At 36.9% G+C, this 23,039-nt stretch overlaps 1 protein-coding gene across 1 annotated transcript in view; it reads right to left on the bottom strand.

The window, feature by feature from the left end:
- Positions 1 to 23,039, bottom strand: part of RET (ret proto-oncogene) — an 83,290-nt gene that overhangs the window by 32,959 nt on the left and 27,292 nt on the right. Inside the window, exons 2-6 of the mRNA XM_035329333.1 lie at positions 5,986 to 6,237; positions 4,046 to 4,339; positions 3,331 to 3,572; positions 1,069 to 1,270; positions 385 to 584 (exon numbers count right to left, since the gene is read on the bottom strand). Of these exons, the coding sequence (XP_035185224.1) occupies positions 385 to 584; positions 1,069 to 1,270; positions 3,331 to 3,572; positions 4,046 to 4,339; positions 5,986 to 6,237 (1,190 nt within the window). The remainder of the gene's footprint in view (positions 1 to 384; positions 585 to 1,068; positions 1,271 to 3,330; positions 3,573 to 4,045; positions 4,340 to 5,985; positions 6,238 to 23,039) is intronic.

Here is a 23,039-nt window from a genome sequence, read left to right on the forward strand (position 1 = left end):
TTTGTATGTCAATTCTTGAAGAGTTCCTGAAAGCTATGCACATGACAAAAAGATGTAGAGAAGAGCTCAGCTGTTCCACAGAAGCAAGCAGAAATAACCATGTAATTGCAGAAAATAAACAATTAGGAATGAAATAGTAGCAACAACTATGCCAGTATGTAGCTACATCAGTAGGGAGAAGCCATAACCAGTTTTAGATTATGAAATGTGAGAATTCAAATATGTAATTTCATAGTGTACCATGAAACACAGATAGCTAAACTTCACCTGCAAACAAATGGGAGTTGGAATCAAGAAATAGAGCCTAGATTTCCTGCATCTCCCCTACTAGTGATCTAACTACTAGCTCTAAAGTAGTGAAAGTATAATTAAAACAGTTCTTACTTGTGCAAAGCGTTCAGCATTTCTGTTCACTGTGAACTGGTAAGTTGTGTTTGGAAACTGAATGCTGACAGGGAGGATGGAGACATTGAAATGAAGCATCACCGATCTTTCTGGGCCATGAAATTCTGTGTCGTTCACCAAAACATCTAACTGGAAGGAACGATGCTCTGTGACTGAAATACTTTTATTCAGCACCAGTTCTATAAAAGATAAGATTAGTCTATTATAAACCAACATTATCTGAGAATATATTTTTTGATACTGTACTCCCCCCCCAAGTTATAAATATAAAAGTTACTCCTAATAGGAAATTAAATTTAAAAAATAATAATAGAAAAAAAAAAAAAAAAAAATGAAAATGCAGTTCCATGGATTTATGCTATGTGCTATACAAGGTGTTTGAAGAGGTACTGAAAAGGTGATCTTCCATGCTAATGACCATGTTGAGAACCCAACCGTGGATTAATCAAAACCTCTCACCTATCTGTACAATGAACATCATCCCATATAATCCCTATACCATAAATACACCATTTTTTCAGTGCATGCTTAAAGCTCAGTGTTTTGCTTAATTTGAAATTTATCAGCTTTCTTTGGGTAAAATTTACAAAATGCTTTAAAAAGTTAAATAGCAACTGTCAATCATTAACAAACAACTTCTTTATTTGAAGAAAGAGACCTTACTGTACTCGTGTTGAGTTCCCCTCACTTGGCTGCCATTTGGGCTGAAGTGGATTTCATCAAAAATGTGCTCTATCCGAAATGTTTCATTTATCCACGGATCATCAGTAATGATGGTTCCTGTGTATTTCTTTCTGCTGCTTTCAAGAGGATAAATAGGTGTGGTGTCTGCATCGCATACAGTTAGTGTTGCAAGGACAGTTCCCTGGAAGGAAATCATGAATGACATTGCAGATTGACCTTGAAGCTTTCTTCCCTTGATATGTGTTTGAGAGATTAAAATATTGGTCATATAAAAATTTTCAATTTTCACTTAGGTCCACTTTTCTTCAAATTAATTTTAAATTCAGGATACCAATATTTCACACTTGTTTTTTTGTTTTTATTTTTCTCCAGAAAATATGTAGGAGCATTTTATTAAGCCAGGTTAGTGTTCACAGTCACTTTCAGGGCCCAGGAAGGGATAGTTTATCCGGCCTTAATGTCATTGTCACAGCAATCTCAACTTAAGTAAGTTTAAAGTTTGACACTTGGATAAGTTAGTGAGGAGCCACATGAAAATCTCAAACTGGACTGTCCCCAGTTGTGCAGCTGGAGTACTCAATCACTTTTATATATATATATATATATATATATATATATATATATATATTTACATATACAATATACTAAAATATTTTTATATTTATAGATTCATAATACATTATATGCAATATATTTATATACATAATATATTTAACATATATTTATTTTTATATATGTGTGTATATATATACATATATACACACACACACTACATCATTATATTGTAATCTAGTCCAAATACAATCCCAAACTTTTGAGGCAGGAAATGAGTGCATGTGCTCTTGAATTGTATTTTTGGAGGTACTATATTACAAATATATTTAATCAATGTTATTCTACAAAACTACTAAATAAGCAGGTAAGTAACACATGTACCCGAATGACAAGGAAATTCACTCTGGTCAAGCTTCACTTGAAATGAAAGAAGTGGCCTGAATTGTCTGTCTTCTGCTTAGCTTACTAGACCGCTGTTTTCTACCCGGATACTGAATGCACACGGCCTTTAAAATTCTTTATTAGCAATACTGTTATTTCAAGCTCATTTGGTTGCTAGAAAAGATTGACAGTTTCCAAATATAATGGTTGTCTTTCTACTACAAACTCACAGGGAGACTCACCACATTCTGAACACTTTGCAGGCACATAATTTCAGAGATAATATTTCAATTTATAAAACAGTTTTATGAGACCTTGCCCTTTTTCATCCAGAGCTAAGTGAAACAAATACAGAATTCTTCCAAAAACATGAAAAGGTATTGCGTTATGTCCAGGCAAACGTGGTGTGTTGTCAATCCTTGCTGTAGTCTGGAGGTGGCAGCAAACTCCCCAAATCACTCTTTTCCCTTCCAGACACAAACACGAGCAAAACATACTTCGAAGGGAAATCTGACTGCAAAAAAATAAGGTTGCTGTTCCAAAACAAAAGTCCTGTCATGACAGACGCATCATTTAAGCCCATAAAGAAGTGCCTTATCTATATCACGGATGTATTAAGTTTTCCAACTAGAAGAGACAAAAGCCCATTTTACTCTACTGAAGCAATGTATGTATGTGTACAGGGGCACACACAAAGACATCCAGGGATTCAGTCCATTGGAGAGATCACCTTGGAATGGTAAAAGAGAACTGGGAGGAGACCATTAAAGCAAAATCCTGGCACTCTCCTTTAACAGCCTAAAACTGGAAACATTAGCACCTTTGCAAGTGCAAAGTTTGTCTGCAGGGACAGAATCAACACTGCAGAAGATGAGCACTTCTCCTCACTTTTTGACACTGGTACAGTATTCCAATAACTGTTCTGAATGTGTTTCTTTTATCTTGTAAGGATTCTCACATCTAATAACACTCAATTTCAGTCACTTGGTGGAAACAACCCTATAACAAATACAGTGTAGAGCTCTATATGGAAAGATACAGTAACTCCAACCACAGTCTTGGCAATGGCCCATCCTGACCTCACAAATTGCTCATGTTTGTTTACGTTGTTCTTTCCTGACCCAAATTGTTGTTATTTTGGGGTCTGAATAAGATATAACAAGGGAGGTGTGGAAGAATTCTTCAAAATCACCATTTTACAATCACAGCTCTGAAGAGCATGGTGTGACCACGTGCTTGATACCGATAACCCTGCCTACAACCACTGTGCTCCTTCTTCAAAGACCACATCAAGGAGAATATTACCTCTTTTCTGTTGAACTCCACGACAGCATCTGCAGTATCAGTGCCATTAGGAAGGAATGGAGGAGAGTCATCTTCATCTAACACATTTACGAGGAAAGGCACCTCAACCTGCATTTCCCTGAAGCCCTCTCTCACGGTACATTTGGCAATCAGCTCGTATCTCTCTCTCTCTTCTCGATCTAGGCGCTGTGTCACGCTCACGCCGGTGGTGTTCTCATTGTATCGAAAGGGCATACCTTCGGCTGAAAAACATAGCCACAGTATAAATAGGGACAATCACTTCCCATTATAGGACTCTGATTGTTTTCTTCTGTAATATTCTTTTACGTTCCAGTAATATATTTGGACATTTTGACTGCATGATAAAAGGCAGAGTCAGAAGTGAAAGAGAAGAAAGTTGTGGGACTATATTAGGGTAGGCAGAAAACATGGAAGATCCTACACTCTAGAAGAAGCACAATTTAAAGCTCAGCATATTCCAAATCTGCTCTTGCCAGGTGAGAACTTCTAAAACCAATCTTTTCCTTAGGGAAGGAGACAGTCCTCCTTCCCATCCTTTCTGTGTAATTCAAAGCAAAATGCTCAGGCTCAGATCACATTTGCAAGAGAATTTCCTTTAGAGTATCAACCTAGCAGATCTACTACAGGAGAGATTTTAACAGTGCAGCTGCTTGCCTTTATTACTGGGACCCGAAAGATTCAGTTCCAGTTTTACCTGCCAGCAGTTTGTAGGAAACACTGAGATTCTGACACAGATGATGAACTGAGGGTAACTGGAGCTGATGAAATGTGCCAGGTGGTTTATTCTCCTTGATGTGAAAGGAGAGATCCATTTCCGTGAAGCAAAGCTGCCGTGCTGTCAGTGAACTGCAAGCTGGTGCAGTTGCATTGATCAAGGAGAGGACAACTGTCGTACGAGTAGCAGAGTCACATTCCTTCTCTTGGAAAGGGTGGGATGAAAGGAAGACATACAGCATCACTTTTGATAATGTCATCCAGTTTCCTACAGCTTCAGAAAAAAATACACCAGAAGGAATATTTTATGGATGACAAGCTGTTTCTTTTACACTTTTTAATGTTCTAGCCCATTATTCCACAAACAACTGCATAGTTCTATTAGGTAACAGAAAAAATATTGAATATGTAATCCGCTGGTTCAACAACCTTAAATTTTAATCCTAATAACTCTAGAAAGCCAAAAACCTATAGGTGTTACTACCCGTTCTTATTACATAGAACATCACTGAATGGTATCAGTGGTTCTGCCTGTAAGACACTGACATACAGTAAGCCACTACCAGTGATCAGCTTTATGATAGGACTCTTTTCAAAGGCACTAGAGTAGAGTGGGGTTGCAGTAGGGAAAAAGAGTGTGCAAAATGGTAACAAATATGGAGGACAGATGCACAACTGCTAACTGTCATTTAAATAACAGTGTTTTGTGAATTTATACCAGTTGAGGATATGGATCAATCTGCTTATGTTTAGAGGACAATCTGCTTCATCGTTCTGAAATAGAAAGAGCTGGTCAAAAGACAACTGACATTAAAATCAACCCATGACATCTACAAACACACCCTTAATCCTTAATTATTTTGATTACCAGTGTTTGACTACAGACAGAATGATAGTTATCTGTGACAGAACTAATTTACTTGAAAAGAGTCTATAGGTCACTATGATGTAAACAAAACAAGAAATCCCAAGACACTCAAGTTCTGGATAGCTATTCTTCCCTTGCTCAGTTACGAACAGCTATCTGGTATTCATGAACAGCAAGTACCAACAACGCTGTGAAAATGGGTAAGATAACAAGCAATAAGCATGAAAAAAATAAAACAGTAAGTGCCTGAAGTTGAACATTTAAACATCAAGGCACCCAAATCAAAAGGGTAGCGTCAATATATGGCCCTTAAACTCGACAATTACTACAGATTCTCCAACAGCAGAATTTCTGCAAGTGATCACAGCAATTGGCCATTAGCTCCTCACTCATTTCCTCCTCCACCATCTAATGATATCTAATTTCCTCATAGATCAAAATCACCAAAACCAATTTACTGATAGAACATAAAAGAAAGGGAAAAATCTACGGTAACTCATTTCTATAGTTCAACAATAAGCTTCTTTAACTAAACCAGATCTCGAGAGAAAGAGAGGTACACATAACTACTTCTTCCAAGAACTATTTGGTGTTACCTGCAAATTAACTTTGAATCCAAGTTACAAGACTTTTGAGGGCTGTTTATATGAGAGTTAGAAGTAAACTAACTGCATCGGTCTGGACACTAAGCACCCAACACTGACAAAGTGGAATTGGCTCAGTTTGCACCAGTAATTGAACCAATTGCAAATCTCAGTGTAAAGCTGGGACTTATTGCAGATGTGAAATGCAGAAAAGTGATTTGATGTAGTCCAATATTCCTGCTGTATTGGAGCATGCAGTGAAAGCAACTGGATACGTCCCAGGTTACCATTTGATTTAGTATGCATCTTCTTGCATTTGCTGTGGGTTTTGTTGGTTCTGGTTCCTCATTTTTAAAAGGTATGTGTTTTTTCCTCAAATTCCGTGCTCATAGGCTGACTAATCTAATGATCCAAACAAACTCCTTTAACAACAGATAGTCCAACAAGGAAAACTAGTCTTGTACTTACACAGCATGTTAAAGTCTTCTCTATCTACGCTCCTGCTGAGGTAGAGAAGTCCTGTTTTTTCTCTAATTTGAAACCAATGATTTTCATGGGATCTTGCTCGAGAAATGACAAGATTCTGGCACAGATGAAAGTGAGCTGCTTCTCCGTGTGAATCCCTCAAGGCATGGATGCGCAGGAGCGGTGTACCTGCTGGCTGATCAATGTAGACGTTCTCTGAGTACTCTTTCCTGGGGAAGTACAAACCAAATGAAGCTGCAAAGGAAGGAACACAACAAGAGAGTTACTCAAAGTGATAGGATTTTTGCATTGGCATTTTCTTAAGAGATGCATTTCCAAAAAATTGAAAGCTTCATTTTCTAAGGATTAAAGCAGCATTAAAAATATGAGAAAAAGACAGATCCTCATCTGGTGTACATCAGTCTAGTTTTGCTGCACTCAAGCCAGGGACATACACTTCAGGTTTTTAGTGGTTATATTCAAGTTACAAAGTCATCTACTTTTTCAAAGCAAAACTGCCTTGCTGTAAACATGGCCAAGCTTAGGCAGAACACTTAATGAAGCTCTGCTTGCCAGGTTTTACTTAAGTTCTCATCTCTTCTTCCATTATCTCACAGATGATATTCAGAGAAGGAAAAAACCTCTGATAAAATCACACATGCAGTAAAAAGAACTAAACACTTTCTGCTGAGAGAAAACACAAATGTATCACTGGCTTTTAAACCTTTCCTTGGATTACATAAAACCTTTCTTACATTAAAGTCATTTTCTGGCACCTTTCTAAAAAGGCCAGCATGATACTTTCCCCACAGAAAATAGGATTTGTTTAAAGAAAACTAACATGGAAATTATATAAGTACTTAAATATTACCAATAAGAAAGCTCAGAACTGACTTGCCTGAACAGGAGAGGCAAGCATACACCTATTTGTAATAGGATGAATGTGACTGACTGATTCATTTTCCTTTTTTTTCCTCTGACACATTATAGACATTAGTATGTAGCAGGACTCAGCTGCCCTTGATGCCTGTTTCTTCAGCTGGTATCATTTTACCAGATCACTTTGCAATGGCTTCTCCACCCCTTTCCTATGCCTCCATTCCAACTGTACAGCTTGCAGGGTTGATCGCAGTAGAATGGGTGATACACATTGAGTGGACAATCATTAAAAAGAAGCATTAAAAGCATGGCATAAGCACGCTCTACTGAGGTGTCAGAAACACTAAAAAGCTGACAAAGCTCTGGGTTGTGTAATGGTCATCAAACAGGACTACTGCAAATTCTTTAAAAAAAAAAAAAAAGGAGCTCTGTTATGTTAAAAATAAGTAAGGTCGAGGTGAGATTTTTGGAAATACAAGAAACAGGCTAACAACTGTATCCACTGTAGCTGGCTGAAAGAGGGCTAGTATCTTCTTTAGTTGCACAAGCAGACCAATGATGGAATTAATCTCAAAGATTTCCCACCTGTATCTTCTGTACACAGTCATACTCGTGCACTGAAATACTGGACCTGTCACCCTTGTCCTTCATCTTCACTGACAGCCTGTACTTGCTCCCATACAACAGAACATTTTACAGGATTTTGCAGCATCTAACGTGATTTGATAAGGAGTAAGGCACATGAAAGGCTCACACATCTGCTGAACAAATCAAAATAATAACAATCTCCATATGGTACAAATACAAGACTATCTTAGCTAAAATCAAGCCAGATACAAATGGAAATAATGGTAACAGCAGTAAAATTGTGAATATAAAGCCAAAACATCTTCAAAACACCATCAGGCTGTAGCACTTACTTATTTTATATTATTATCAGACCCATATAGTATTCTACTGAATGAAAAGGACCACAAACAAAGTGCAAATAAGAGACTTCTAATTTCATTTGGAAACACCACAGAAACCACTCTACCTTGCAATGCTTCATGACATCAGTATGCCTGGATGCAATTACCTCCATGTGATTTACAGGACCCCATTAGTCATTCTACATATACTTTGCAGTATTTGAATAATGATGCACTAAGTGAATTTGCTCCAAAGTAATTAATTCAAAGAAAAGCCAACAACAATTTTGTGAGAGTTTTAGAAAAGCAGTTTAACCAGTGAATTCTGAAGCCCCCTATCTGGAATTTATCAATTAATTTATAATTTATCAATCAATTACTTCTGATTCTGGCCCCATCACCACCTTTTTTTTCAAGTTGGATTCCTGAACATTCTTAATATATTTCAAATCTCTTTCCAGTCTTGCTGTCTCTCTCTCGGTCTTCTTGAGTACAGGAAAGGATAGGCAATCTTTACCACTAAAATTCCTAACAAACAGGTTCATTAATGAGAGGGATAAGGTGATACCCAAACAGCAAGCCCAGCCCCAGTCCAAATGAATAGATTTCCGTGAGGTATTTTCTATAGGATCGTGATTCTACAGTTATGAACAATTATACAATTATAAGCTTATAAAGAATTAGCAACAAGATGAAGGAATTTTATTTCCTTATTTCTACAACTGAGGTGAACAATTCTAATGTGAGTGAGGAACGTGTATCACAAACATCTTGTGGTGCAAGGCCTAGCACTGTAGCAGAGGCAGAAAAGCATCTCCAATAAAAGGAATATATAAAAAGGAGAGCATATATAAGCAGTATTGATCCATAACGTGTGAAACTGGACAAAAAAAAAAAAAAGGAAGAACAGTTGCAATTATTTCCTCACCTTAAAGGAGCGTGTTAATCTGTTCAAGCACATAGATATGGTAATCTTGACTGTCTGTCTGTATACTAAATGTGGACTTAACAGCAGGTGAAGAGCCTTCACCAAGATGTGTGCACACAGAGTCCTGCAACCACTGGTGCACAAAATACAGAACAGTTACACTGCAACAAGCATTTGGATCACACTGAAGCTTTTGAAGTGAATCCCAGAAAAGACCCTACTCGCGTGGCTCTGGCTCTTCTCACAGAACCATCTTGGAGCACCTGAACTTGATTCCTCCAGCCACATTCAGCTGCTGGAGCCAGATGAGAGCTGGTCCAACATAAAACTCTCTGCAACATTGACAGTGCAAGCATCAGATTGTTGGCACTACTGGCTTTGCTTTTCACATCTGGGTCTACACTACATGCCAGTGTGTACACAGTCATGTTTAACTTAAAGTCCCTTAATAATTATTAAGGACTTAAATGTCTAAAACTTTGTATGCAAGTACACGTCAGCATCCTGACTGCTTGGCATTTACAAAAAAAGGAAAAAAAAAAAAGTAAAGTATTTATGCTGCAGACTCCTTGAAATTCTTTGGTGTGTGTTCACAGGATCAGTCATCTCCATTCTCAGAAAAACAGGGAAAAAACCCTGTAATATAAATCTGATTTCTCTGTAGGTAGCAGAAATGCAAAGCAGTGCTTTGTATTTTGAAAAGAAAGGATTCTGTCATAAAATAATTTAAAATTTGCATCAGTGATTAAATTGACTTTTTTCACGAACATAAAAAAACACTTTAAGAAACTTTCTGCCACCTTACTAAGTAGAAGCATGATTGTTTTTCTCCCTGATTCAAACCTAAAAGCTGAAGAAATGGAATTCTATCAGAAGTGTTAGTTTTTAGTACAGAGCATGTTTCCACATTCAGGATAAGACCTTAGGATAGTTGTAAGTGACACCAGTGGATCTTAAATACTATCATGTTTTACTCTGAGAAAAGGTAATTCAAGGTAAAAGATTTTACAGCAGTGTAGAAACTTAGATGCTTAAAAAAAAATAAGGAAGTTACAAATTTGATTTAGCCATGTTACTGTTATTGTATTCATCCAGCGCTGCTGATCTTGAAATTACTGTGATTTTGTAAAGTGGTTTGTTCCACTTTCTAATTCCATTTCAAGCACTGGAAGAGATGAGAGGAATGCGACAGACTGCCCAGGTCCCAGCTATGCTCTGCATATAAATCTTTGGGGGGTAATTTTGAAAGAGACTTTTGAGTCAGAAACGTAGCACCCACTTCTCTGAGCCGTGTTCATTCCCTTAAACCCTAGCAAGTTAAAACCAGACTCAATCAATTTGTCATCTGGCAAGTACACTACAAGAGGAAGAGGTTCTGATCCTGGCCCCAGTACCTTGTGCCCTGAGAAAAAATCGATTCCAAAGAATTTGTGCAAGCTTCCAATGGAAGCCAGATGGAATTTTTATTGAATCTGCCATTTAAACAAAGGTGAATTTAGATGTTTAAGCTCAAAACTGATGGTTAAAGTGCTTTTGCTTAGGAATTAAAAGCAGAGAAACATTTCACATCATAACCTTGAAATACACCATGGGAAGGTTTTGCTCTGTAACATATATAAGTAACATTCTGTGTGTAGGAGAGAGAGAGAATTATTGGAATGTTTCAGCATGTCTGAATAGTTTTGCTAACACAATGCTGCATCTGGCCGCTGTTCTGCAATCGGTGCAGAAAACATGGCAATCTCTGATGCATGAGCAATATAACATGATAATAGCATATCAGTAACACACAGATGAGAAAAGTGATCGCGTTTAAGCGGATGTAATGCTACTGACTAATAGCTCCTACAGGAAATAGATAGAGTTATGACAGCATTTTTGAAGTTCAAGGAGAGCAAGCAGATAAAAATGAGAGTGGAGAAATGTGATTATGTATACTTTGAAGCCTTGATGTAAACAGAGCTTTTGAAATAACACAATTTTTCATGTGGCTTTTTTTTTTTCCAATCACAAATGATTAGGTGAATAATGACTTTTTGGAAACACATTGTGTGGTTTTCTTTTTGTTGTTTTTGTTGTTTGTACAAAATCTGTTGCAGGAAGCTTTGCATGCTTTTATTTTTTTTATGCCTCCCACTGTACACTTGAGTAGCATAGGTGGACAACTCTTGATGAAAACTATGAACATTGCATATAGCAACATTATACTATTATCAACCATGAGTAGGAAAAACATAATTTTTAGTCACAAAATGAGGAGGCATAAAGCTTTTTTAATTAGTAAATAGGAAGACTTCAGTGTGAAAGTCTCCCATACAATGTTTACAATCATATTTCAAGGTAAAGCTGCTAACCTTGGATGACGTGTTTTGAAGTGAATTATCCCACTTAGAAGCTTTGCTCTGGGAAAGGACATTCTTAGGAAACTGAAAAACCATCTCAAGTCCATGTGGATGCTTGTGTGTTTTCTACTGAATGAAAACCTTCACAATCTCACTGTCTGCTAGATTAACGGACACTTACAACACAAGCACTAGTTTGTGTCCTTAAGAAAATATAATGAAAAAAAGTAAATCAGCAAAGTGGAAATGGAATGAGGGTTGTTTTTCACTCAGCAAGTAATAGACACCTATACAATATGTGTCTTGACAAAGTTTGGTCAAAGTTCCCCAGAATTTTGGGGGACAACATGAATTTATTAAGAATGGAACAGACCTCATGCAATCAAAATCCCTCATCAGAAATTGATATACATGTCAAAGAAAAAAGGTACGTTTTCAATGTAATGATAGCCCTATCATTGTAACGTATAGGAGATAATGATGTAGAAGATGAGCATAGGAGTCTGCTGCTAATAATCCCCCATTTGCACAGCATCAGATTTCAACAAGCAATTATCTGGCAAGGTTAGTTCTGTGTTCCTGAAATAATTACCTTTACTTTTGATGAGCAGCCATTATGTTCCATTACTAGTATTAATATACCCAATGTTTGATACATCAGAGAACGAGAGCAGCAATGCACTTGTGTATTTTAAATTAAAGGATTCACCCACTTAACACCATCCCAACCCCTACAGAATTAAGTAGTAAACTCACTCTTATAATCCAAAAAGTCAGTCATTTAGAAAAAAAGCACTTTCACTGAATGGAAGGAAAGTATGAAACAAAATGGCTAAAAACAACACTATGTGGACTGCATACCCTGGGCAAGGTATTCAGGACACTATGTGCCACTTAACAGAGGCTGATCAATCCCACACGAATAAAAATGCTCCCGCTAGCATTTAGATGAATGGCTCTTCAGCCAGAGATGGTTTAACAGAGAGACCAATCTCCACCTTTAAGCAGGGAATCGCTCCAACCTTTCCTCCGATTCAGCAGCAGGGTTTTAAATGAAGAACTCCTCACTGCACTATCCATCACTGCACTGGGACTCATTTAAAAGGTAATCACAGGAGAAGAACTATTTCCAATAGACTGGGCGACACATCACCAGGGGTTAACTGCTCAGAGAAAATATTCACCAGGGCAAAACATAACAATGTTTTGTTAATAAATAATAATAAATAATAAAACAAAGCAGCCTGTAAAACCATTGGAACACCTTTGAGAGGGACCAGCCAACAAGGAGCATCTCGGGAGCTCAGCTAACATCTGCAGCTCATGCCAGAGCACAAGCTAACAGCTTCCTTTTTTAAGCCAGGGCGGGAGTCTCAGTGCCAGAAATTGAAGCGCGGGAGGAAGAGCTCGGTGCACGCACTGCCACTCTCTTGCTGGTCTCCCCAGAACCAGAAGGGGACACAGTGGGGAGGCGGGGGGGGCTGCAGGCTGCTGCTGCAAACCCTCCACATGCCTGTGCAGCCAGGTGTCAGGGTGAGCCCCCCGAACCTGCCAGGTGTGCAGCCACCACTAAAGGGAGACTGTTTTGCACAAATACAATTATTAAAATATTTGCCTGGTATTATACAGAGAAGTACAGTCAAATTCTGCCCTTGCTTCACTGAGTTTAGGCTGCAGTGTTACTGCCCTCGGTATAAATCGCAGCACATTTGAGAGTCACCAAAACAATGACAAATGGGAAAACTGACAAACAATTAACTATCAAGCCATTAATGCAGCTCAACAGCATGACGTTATTTATTTTTAGGTATGTTATTTTAAGTTAATCGTTACAGAAACTGTAACAGATCTGATGTGAACCAGTGAACATAGGAAACTGTTTTAAAGTGAAAATGAAATGAATTCCTGCTTTGTAAAGCTGCTCTTCCGGATCCTAGGTTAGAGTGGACTGGGTAAGGATTGCTGTAGAGCTTCATGCACAATATTCTGAAAGTATATTCAAATTTTACAGAGCTGTGTGATTGCTGTTTCACCTGTTGTGTACATTTATTTGTAGCACAATTGCTACAGAAGGACAGAACAAATTTAAATGGCAGCAATTTCAGTGGAATACATGTGTTTTACAGAATACGATACCTCCAGAGGGAGCAGGTCCTCGCAAAGTGATGGCAAACAGAAACAATACTTAACCAGAATATATTCCAGACCTGAAAAACTGGTCTGCTCTAAGTTAATTGCCTTTCTGGTGATTTTCCTCACCAAATTCCCATGCTCATACTGAAAACAAACCTGGTTTTTGGATTGAAAACAGAAATTATGTAGATACAAATATCAGATAGAAAACCTCAGTTGACCACCTGTATTAACCTCCCAGTAAGGAAAATAAGAATTCTACAAGACATTAGTAAGATAAATCTGCCAAAAGCCAACAGATGTATCTGACAAGAAGAATGGTTTCTTACAGCATCAGGTATTTTAAATACAAAAAGTCAGGACAAAGACTGACCCTAAATTTGTCAAAAAAGAAAACCATTCCAACTGAATTTCTGAGAATTGTCAAGGTTTTGATTTTTACCTCAATCCAAGACTGACAAATGTGTATTTTTCAGAAAGTAGGACTGTGACTCTCTAAAGTTCTGCAAGTTCTCTGATGTCCACTTCAGACTGAGGTCAAACCCGTGCCTACAATATCTTGTCAGAAACATTAAAAAAAAAAAAAAAAGCAACTTATTTTCTCTTGATTTCTTATGGTTTGTTATTATTTACTTTAGCAAGAATGCAAGTTTCTGATACTGCATTGATCTGAACACCAGCGATACTAAAACTTAAACAATTCTTCATAGAAACAAACATGCACAAAAAGCTTCTGTAAGAGAGTGCAGGGTTCTTGCAAATTCCTCAGATCCTGATTCTGTCATTCCTCATTATTTATGTGATTAAATAATAATGCTTTTTTAAATGTGGCTAATTGCTTGAGAATAGCTGGATATAATTTGGCTCAGTATGTGTATAAAGCTGAAATATAAGACAAGGAAACTGATGACTGTATTGCAGCACCAGTTACATTAATAAATGGTTAATAAAATTTATTTCAATCGGGATGCATTTACAAGGCAGTATAAAAAATGAAGATGACTTTCATTTTTATACCATTTCATTTCAGTTCTGTATGGGCACAATTTGTCTTGTTATATACATTTGGATATCCAATGACTTCTCTGTATTTTACTTTGTTAACTAATCCTGAGTTCAAGAGCACTGCAGAGAAGATCTTACGAAGACTTCCCATGCTAAAAGCTGCAAAACTTGGGGCTTTGTTTGGCTTTGCTTACAGAAGGTGACAAGTAAAAATACTCGCTTACTACCTGCGAAGGTAGAGTGTATGTGCATACATAGATATGTATCAAGATTATAATAAAATCCTAACCAAAATATTTGTTGGATTATGAATTTTTGAAAATATACACAAGTACACAGAGGTGTATTTTCAGCCACTTTTTTTTTTTTTTTTTTTTAAGTTGTTCAGCTAGAACGATTTGCAGGACTAGCTAGAGGTGTCTCAGTCTGTTACTACACACAGATGCAAAAGGAAAAAACAGTTGTACTACAATGTCCCTATAAAAGGCTTTCCATACAGCTCAGCAGTCATCTGCAGGATCATAAAGCTTACAATTGTAAACATAAAAGAATTATTGATCCACAAATCCATAATGCTGTGACATTATTTCTTGTATTACCTGATCCTGAAGTAGCATCTAAGTGTCTAATAATTATACAAACAATAAAAGAAACAGGATTAACAATAGGTTCAAATTGTATCCCCATGCAAAAGCTATGTAGCCTTTCCTAACTTAAATATGGAAGGCTATTTTAAAATATTTTGAGAATATTTTTTTTTTTTTTTGCATGAAATAATGCAAATCAGTTTTTAGTAACTGAATAGCACCTTATTCAGTAAATCTGTGAAGGAAAAGGAACACTAAGAAGAGAAATATTTTTTAAAAAACTGTTTCAATCATGGGAGGTATACAAAAGTTTCAGGCATCAGAAACAAGGAGGCATCTCTACTAAGATTACTTTAAGTACTTCCTTATCACCAGAAACAATCTTGTACAACACTAAGAACTGTTGTTTGTTTTTTTGTTGTTGTCGCTGCTTTAAAACCCATGTGTTGGAACAGTAATGGTTCATAACTTACCCTCCCTAGAGCAGGAAGTGGCTACAAAAACTGCCAACCTAGCACCACTCAGGACATACAAATAAGAGATCTTGCAAGCAATCAGAAGTTCTTCATTTTAAATGTTTCTCTCTTTTCTGTAGTACAGAGATTTATTTATCTTGAGATTATCAAGAAGAAAGGCAAAACTGAGAATACGTACTGCAATGCCATCACACTCTCACTCCTTCAAAGACAGATTCTGCAAGCACCAATACTTTGGTACACCATTTCTTTTTTTTGTCATTTTCTTTGCTTTTACTAATTTCAATGGACCCCAACAACCCAACACATCCCAGGTTCATTCAGGGTGCTCACGTTTCTTGCACGTGGAATTATTCTACATTGTATTTTAAGAAATGCCATGATAAGAAGGTGGACTCGGTCTGCTGTTTTATTTACAATTTTCAAAATAAAGAGCAATTTTCCTATTCACTCTCCATATGTACTCTCTAGGTGAGTTCCAGAATGTGTTCATATATTACTTATATGAGGAGGTTGTGATGCTTGAGAAGCTAGAGAAGACCAGTGATGCACGGATAACTGTTCTGTGCTAAAAACAGCACACAAGTTGTAAATCTCAACCATAAAATCCTTAATTAATAATGTAGTGACATACAAGGGCTCTAAACTGTTGTTATATTCCAATTGGCTTTCTCATATATTTGCTCCATAAATGCTGAGCTCATATGCAGAGTAAATACTATACCACTCATTTGGAGAACAATGTACTAAAAACTAAATACATGCAAACTGTGCAAAAAATCTAAATAAATTGCAAGACAATCTCATCCATAGAAATTGTTCAGAATACTTGATAAGATGAAAGGATCATTGAAAATAAACCAAATAAGCTTAAATTAATTATTTTAGTCAAAATGACATCAGTATCACAGTGCATTTCCTGCATTAAGGATTCAGATCACTGCTGCTTCTTTAATAAACATAAAACATAGTAAATTTTCACAGTCCCAAGTCATAAAAAGAATGAAAAATAATAACTATTGATTTATGACAAAGATTTGTATATGCACAAACTCCTGAGCTGCATTACCACTTTATCTCAAGTTTCCCCATTTCCTTTCCTCCAGCTGCACTTGATTCTGCATCATCAAAATGAATGCAAGCCTTCCTGTCAATTATAAATAGATGGAGTCAAGGCATTAGGGATCACTTTGACATTTCAGTGCAATTCAGCTGCTAATGACCACAAACACCTCTATTTCCTACTCCTAAGCATCTTCATAGGGTAAGTACAGTCAAGCGAAATAAGTAAAAAGACTTCTCACAGATAGCTTTTTTGCCTCATCATCACTCAATCACAACAATTAACAAGTGGTAACTTGATCAGATGGTATCGGTATGGCTTTGGGATAACTACATAATGCCTAATTCTTCTGAAGGGGATCAACAATAGTGGCTTATCTACCTCAGCATTGGTAAAAAGGGGTCTGATTTTCCGAGAAAGGGTGTATGCATCACCTTCTTATTTTCTGAAAGGTAGACAACTTTACTGCATCTTAATCAATTTTTTACTTTGGATTCCCCACTGTTGCATTGGAAAAGCTATTTTCTATATTTAGCACAGATGTGTAAAAATTATCCTGCTGGACCTTATACATTGACATGGGAAATAGCTCAGCCTGAATTGTGTTTTATCCATATCTTTTATCGCTAGCTTCCCTCATTTTCTCCAATTCATGCAGTTCATGAAAGAAAGAGACAGCAGTATCATTACCTCCTTACAGTAGGAGGCAATCAATGAAAACTTTTGCTGCTAGTTGTTGAAAATTTGCCAGGAAAACGCTAATGACATGAACGTGCCCCTCTCACAGGAAAGTGCTCTATTATTAAGAGCTGCTATTCTCTTTCCAAACACTCAAGGGAGCTATGAGCTTGCAATTCAATTTTTCAATCCAGGAAGTGAAATATCATTGTAATTGTTAGCTTTATTTATTTATTTAAAATTTTGTCATGAATTAACAGTCCATTTTGGTTTATATTGCTATATTTTAGGTGATCTTTGAAGTGAAATGCAGGAGGTAAGATGTTGTCAATTTGCTACTTTTCAGTTTTAACTTACATTATTTCCATCTGAGGAATATACACATGCTTCAAATTAAAATTATGACATAAAATAATGTTACAACACATCTGTGCTTGACCTTTAATATTTTCTTAAGTGCACTACAGACCTGCTTCTAAAATAGAATTAAAAAGTTGTATTATTACACCTGCCAACATAAAAAAAGATAAAATAAAAAAAGACAAGAAAACATCCTATCCCTGCTGTGAACATCACTGCTTAATAAAACAGAACTTTTCCTCTGGGGACTTTTAATCATGACCGCACAGTAGCTAGTCATTATGCTCTTGTCTTAAAGCATAAGTGTTGTCAGCAAAATAGCAGCAATTGTATTGACAAGGCTTGGAAACAGGCTGACATAACACTAATGATAAGCATTTGACACTGACAGGTTTTTCAGACAGCTCTTATCAACTAGCTTTAAGACAGAAATGAATTACTTCGTATTTCTGACAAGTTATAGGAATGAACAAGAGAAGTCTAAAAGAAATCAAGAATGACATTCGGCTGTAGAAGGAAGTGCCTCCAACTTTCCAAATCCACAGTACATTCTCATACCCTGGTACTCAGGTCACTTTTACAGAGCAGTGAACCTGGAGTATGAGAGGTCTTCATTAGAGTTCACAAAAGCTTTGTTTTCCTATAAGTGAACTTTTGGGCCTTAGCCCAGACCTTTTCTTCTGGGCATGCCGAACTAGCATACATTGCCAAGCAACCACAGACACTATACATCCCAGCTTTAGTTATCAAAGGCTGATTTTGCTTAATTCATGGGTATCTCAAAATAGGCGTTTATACTTTTTACTGTAAAATTAAATCCTTGCCCTACACTTATATCCTCCACTGTTAGAACAAGAGATGGCAATCCCCTTCTCTATCGTACAGTCAGTTTGGGTACAGGTTTTACTACTGAGAAAGAAGCAACATTTCTGTTGGGAAACTTCTGATCACTTACTGTCTTTAATCATTAAAAATGTCTACTATATACAGGTCTGAACTGAGTCCAGGGTTGTAATGATGCACACAAATAGCCCTTCATATTGACATTTATTCTGAACTATGTGTATGACTACCAGAATAGCCACTCTGGTCACACGTTTTCACTGTAAAAGCCAAGTGTAAATGACAGTCCCAGAGCTGAAGAAAGTACTGCAGTAGTTCACTGACTAGCCCCTGGGTAACCCCACACAAAAATAATATTTTTGATAGATTTTTCTCAAATGGTGAAATCAATGCTTTCTCTCAATTTTTTCTGCTCTTTTTACAGGCTGAAAAAACCTCCAGTGGCATCTCAAGTCACAAAGAAATACTCAAGTCTCATTTCAGCACAGTATTTCCATGCCCAATGTATCAAGGCATTTAGATTTCTCAACTCCTTTGCAAAGGTGCTTACTGCACCATTTCATCTAGAGCTCACGTTTTTAATTTAAGTGTCAGCATAAGACCTCATTTCCTCTGCTTCCCCTTTTCCCCTGTCAAGGCAGTAACATTCACAGGCTAAAGGACTACAATACATAACAAAAATAGAAGTTCAGACTTCAACTGAATACCATAGAAATATAACTTCGAATATGCATGTTGAGTCTGCTCAGAAACTTTTATCTCTGCCTTTAAAGAAAGGACACAAACACCTGAGCATGAACAAAACAAACATGTTTTACATGATGGCTAAGACTCAAGTACATGGACTTTTCCATCAATGCTTTCTGTGAAATAGAGTTTCCCTGCAGCAAGAACAAATAGCTGGCTGGCTTTTTTCTCTGAGAATAAGTGTGTAGTTGTAGGAGCCTAACACAGTATAAGCAAGAATAAGTCAGATATAGCTAAGAAAAGTAAGAATATACCTTATCATTCATAGTTACTATTAAACTTCACGTCAAAAGGAGATCATAAAATACAGAGAGTTATAACTCAAATTTCTGTCTACATAACAGCTACCAATAAAATACTTGTATTAGGCTGTACTCCTCCTTTTGTAAACCTTCTCTGCTGACAGGATCAGGACTCAAGACTGAAGCTAAACTTTCCTAGAATTTGCAGCCAGCATGACAGAAAGAAAGGAAATCAGGGAAAAAAAAAAAAAAAAAAAAAAAAAAAAAAAAAAAAAAAAAACTTACTGGACTAAACTCCCAGGATTCTCATGCTACACTGGATTAAAAAAATATATATATATACTGGAGAAAGAAATTTTAGATAAAAGTTCCTATTTGCAAATAAAATTAAAAAAAAAAAAAAAAAAAAAAAAAAAGGAAGGAAGGAAGGGAAGAAGGAAATATAAAATAATCTCTGCAACGTAATGAAATGTCCAAAACAGATTGTTACCTCTATCTTTGTACTCAAAACGTGAGCTGAATTCCAGAGATGATTCTTATGGGAAGAAAAAAAACAAGTGACCTCATGTTTGGTAAGCCAAGCCTTACTGAAAATTGTGCCTGTGGTTCACAACACGATTCAAAACCATTTGGTTTCTGGTACAAAAGAACTCTCTGAATTGATACTCTCATGACACTGGTCCCTATCTTCTGGAGGTACTCATTGTAGGTCTACCTTGAAACATTTCAGCACATAAATTCCATTTAATGCTGCAAATACAACTGAGGGAAGCAATTTATACAAAATTTATCTGATCTGTTCCAAAGGCATCTTCCCCGTTAACAAGTACCATTTTGAGTAGGAGTAGACCTGCTATTTGCCAATACTTTTGACTTATTTTCAAGCCTACCATATCATTCATCTTTCTGGAAAAAGGGAACCTTGAAAAACCGCAGACTGACAACAATGTCTCATTAAAGGATGCACAGTGTGCTCGGAAGTTTCCTTAAACACTTCAAGCTCTAAGGATCATGTGTTTTTCATCAGTCCTCTTGGCTCTTAGATTGGAAATGGTTTGAGAAGAGCTGTCTAGAAGGTACATGCTAGCTGACTGGGAGATAATATTTGGCATTGCTGTGCCAAGCCTCTTCAAATTTCATAAAGGAGTACCAAGGCATTGAGCACTTCAGCTCTTCTCAAAGACCACAGGTTAAATGCATGCCTGAGTTCATGCTTCAATGCTGAAACCATACTAGAGCACAGACTCAAATTGACTGACACTGCAGACACACCTTACAAAAACACCGATTTTTAATACAATTATTGGCCTCATCCAAAGTTGCTGAGGTCAAGAACCCTAGAGGCTTCACCAGGTGTGAGACCTGAGGCAACACCATGCCACTGCTCACTGACAGGATAACACAACAAATTTTAGCGTATCTGCAAAATGTGACGGTATGGGTGACACCTGAGGAGAAAAAAAGATGCATGCTTGGAGATGGTGGCATAAACACGTTGAGTCAAAAAGAATGCAAAAGTGCTATGTTTTAAGAACTTCTACTAAGGAAAATGTATTTAAATGTCTCAGCTTCTCCTCCATGGGTAATGAAATATGTTGTTTTAAACTTATTTGTCCAGAATTTGGGTTCAAAATTGTATTTGGACTATTAGCACTATTCTGAGAGTTTAACAAGTTTAATGTGTTTCTCTGTAGCTATAAGCCAGTAATATTTGGTTATTAAGGTTGGACAATATTCCTTCTTAAACCAAAATTAATGTAGCAAATCGATTATAATCCTTCAATGATCCCTATCCATTTGAATGAACGCTGCTTTACCAAAAGGCCCAGTGGAGTCACTCAGTCTACAAATCATTAAAAAGGACTTCATGGACCTACCCAACACAAAGATCTTTGGCTGACCTGATTTTGGTAAAATACTACTTTTAACAAAGATCACAATGTTTTAAGTCTCAAAATGAGAATGCTTGGTTACATATATTTTATTTTGTATTGTACTTTATATATTTGATTGGCAAACCTCAGAAAGGATCTCGCATGTTGCTGCAGTGATGATCAACAATGTAATTTTAAAATTAGATTTATTCATTATGGGTTTAATTCACTTTTCTCTGAATAAAGCCAGAGTAAATCAACTTATACAGCTGTGTGAGCAAAATATAACTCTCTTCTGGAGCAAGAGAGAGGTAGTAGAGTTGTACAGCAGACCTCCACGGTCATAAGGCCATGGTCCAGAAGAGAGCACGGATGACCTCCATACAGCTCTGATCCAGAATGAAATGGCTTGCTCACCTGCAGACTATTTTTGTTTCTTCAGCATTACCCCAATCTTGGCAGATTGGTTTATTTTTGAGACACTTGTCCATCTCTCAGACATATCCAGTTATCAGTATCTTTTCTGCTATAAAGGAAAATTCAAATGGCACAAATAGATGCCATTTGTTCTGAAAATATTCTCTTATATATTTTTCAAAAAACAGTCCCTGTTACTCAGGATAATCTCTTTTACATTAAGCCCTAAAGAATGCTAGCCAAAAGACATTTTGCTCACACAGAGACATAATAACAGTCACAATATTATTTCCTAGATGTTATTTTTGATTCAAGAAAGTTCAAAAAGTTAGGTTCTGGTGAAAGACAACCTTCCCAGAAATGTTTCATTTTACGAAATGAGAACCATCTGCTAAAGACATAGGATTATGTTAAAAGAGTAAAAGTAGCAACTTTTTAATGCAGCTATGGATTTGCTATCAATACATGCAAACATATATAAATAAAATTCACACTTAGTAAACATGTAATACAAACAGCACTATGTAGATCCTAATTAGAACCAGAAACACTTTTAAAATTGCTTCTTTAAATTGCAATCATGTTTCTTCTGGAGCAATTTGGATTAAATCTGTCTCTTTAAGTATGCAGAATACCCTGTTTTCTAAAGCAATTAATTTACCCTGGAAAGTTCATAAGTGAAGCTGCTAGCTAACACTCAACATATCAATCCAACATATCAATCATTACAGAGACCAATGTCTAATACATGGAAACAAAGCAAGGGCAAGATTAGTACTACTCATATTTCTATTCTGATTTAAACAATTTACATCAATTTCACGTTGGTCAGCCACAGGCTAGAGCGTGTAGTAGTAATACATGCTCATTCATGAACATGAATTCACATCTGGGAAAATCAAACAGAAGTAGTAGTACAAATGCACACAGACTTCGAACTCTAATCTTTTAGCTACAGTCAGGAAACGCTTAGCACAAGTGCTTGGATGTTGTTTTGAAGATAGAATATTCATTTAATGAATATAGATTGTATGTACAAATACATGACTACATCCAGTGGACCTAATAAAATTGTAGTTAGTCTTTCCTATGTTAACTTTACAAAGTCGTATTTTCCTTGTAGTTTCACTCTCCTTCTAACCTCCTGTGCAGCTTTATATCCTAAGTTTTCTTTGAATTGTCACACGACTGCCACCAGTAGCATTCCAGAGCTCAGGCAAAGCAGAAAACTGTCTCTTTCCATCCAAATTCAGCTTCCAGTTATCAACATACAGAAGTGAGTGAAACTGGATTGTTTCCTAAAATAATGCACTACAATGAATTTTCCAGTCCTGGAAACATGGTTCTTGTGGCTAAACATAAGCAAAGGAGGGGCTCCCTTTAAGTGAAAGAAGTTGCCCATATGCACTGTATTAAGCTTGTGCCTCAAGGCTCTGAGACCTCTGTGCCCCAGACCTTTGCCTTTACTGGCAATACCAGCAAAAGCAGTTCTCACCCGAAGTTCATCTCACCACTGCCTCAGCTGTGCCAATGCATTGCAGAACCATGCTCTGGCTGCAGGAGCCAGCTGGG

This window comes from Oxyura jamaicensis, chromosome 6 (genome assembly GCF_011077185.1).
Source record: "Oxyura jamaicensis isolate SHBP4307 breed ruddy duck chromosome 6, BPBGC_Ojam_1.0, whole genome shotgun sequence".
In the NCBI taxonomy this organism is placed as follows: Eukaryota; Metazoa; Chordata; class Aves; order Anseriformes; family Anatidae; genus Oxyura; species Oxyura jamaicensis.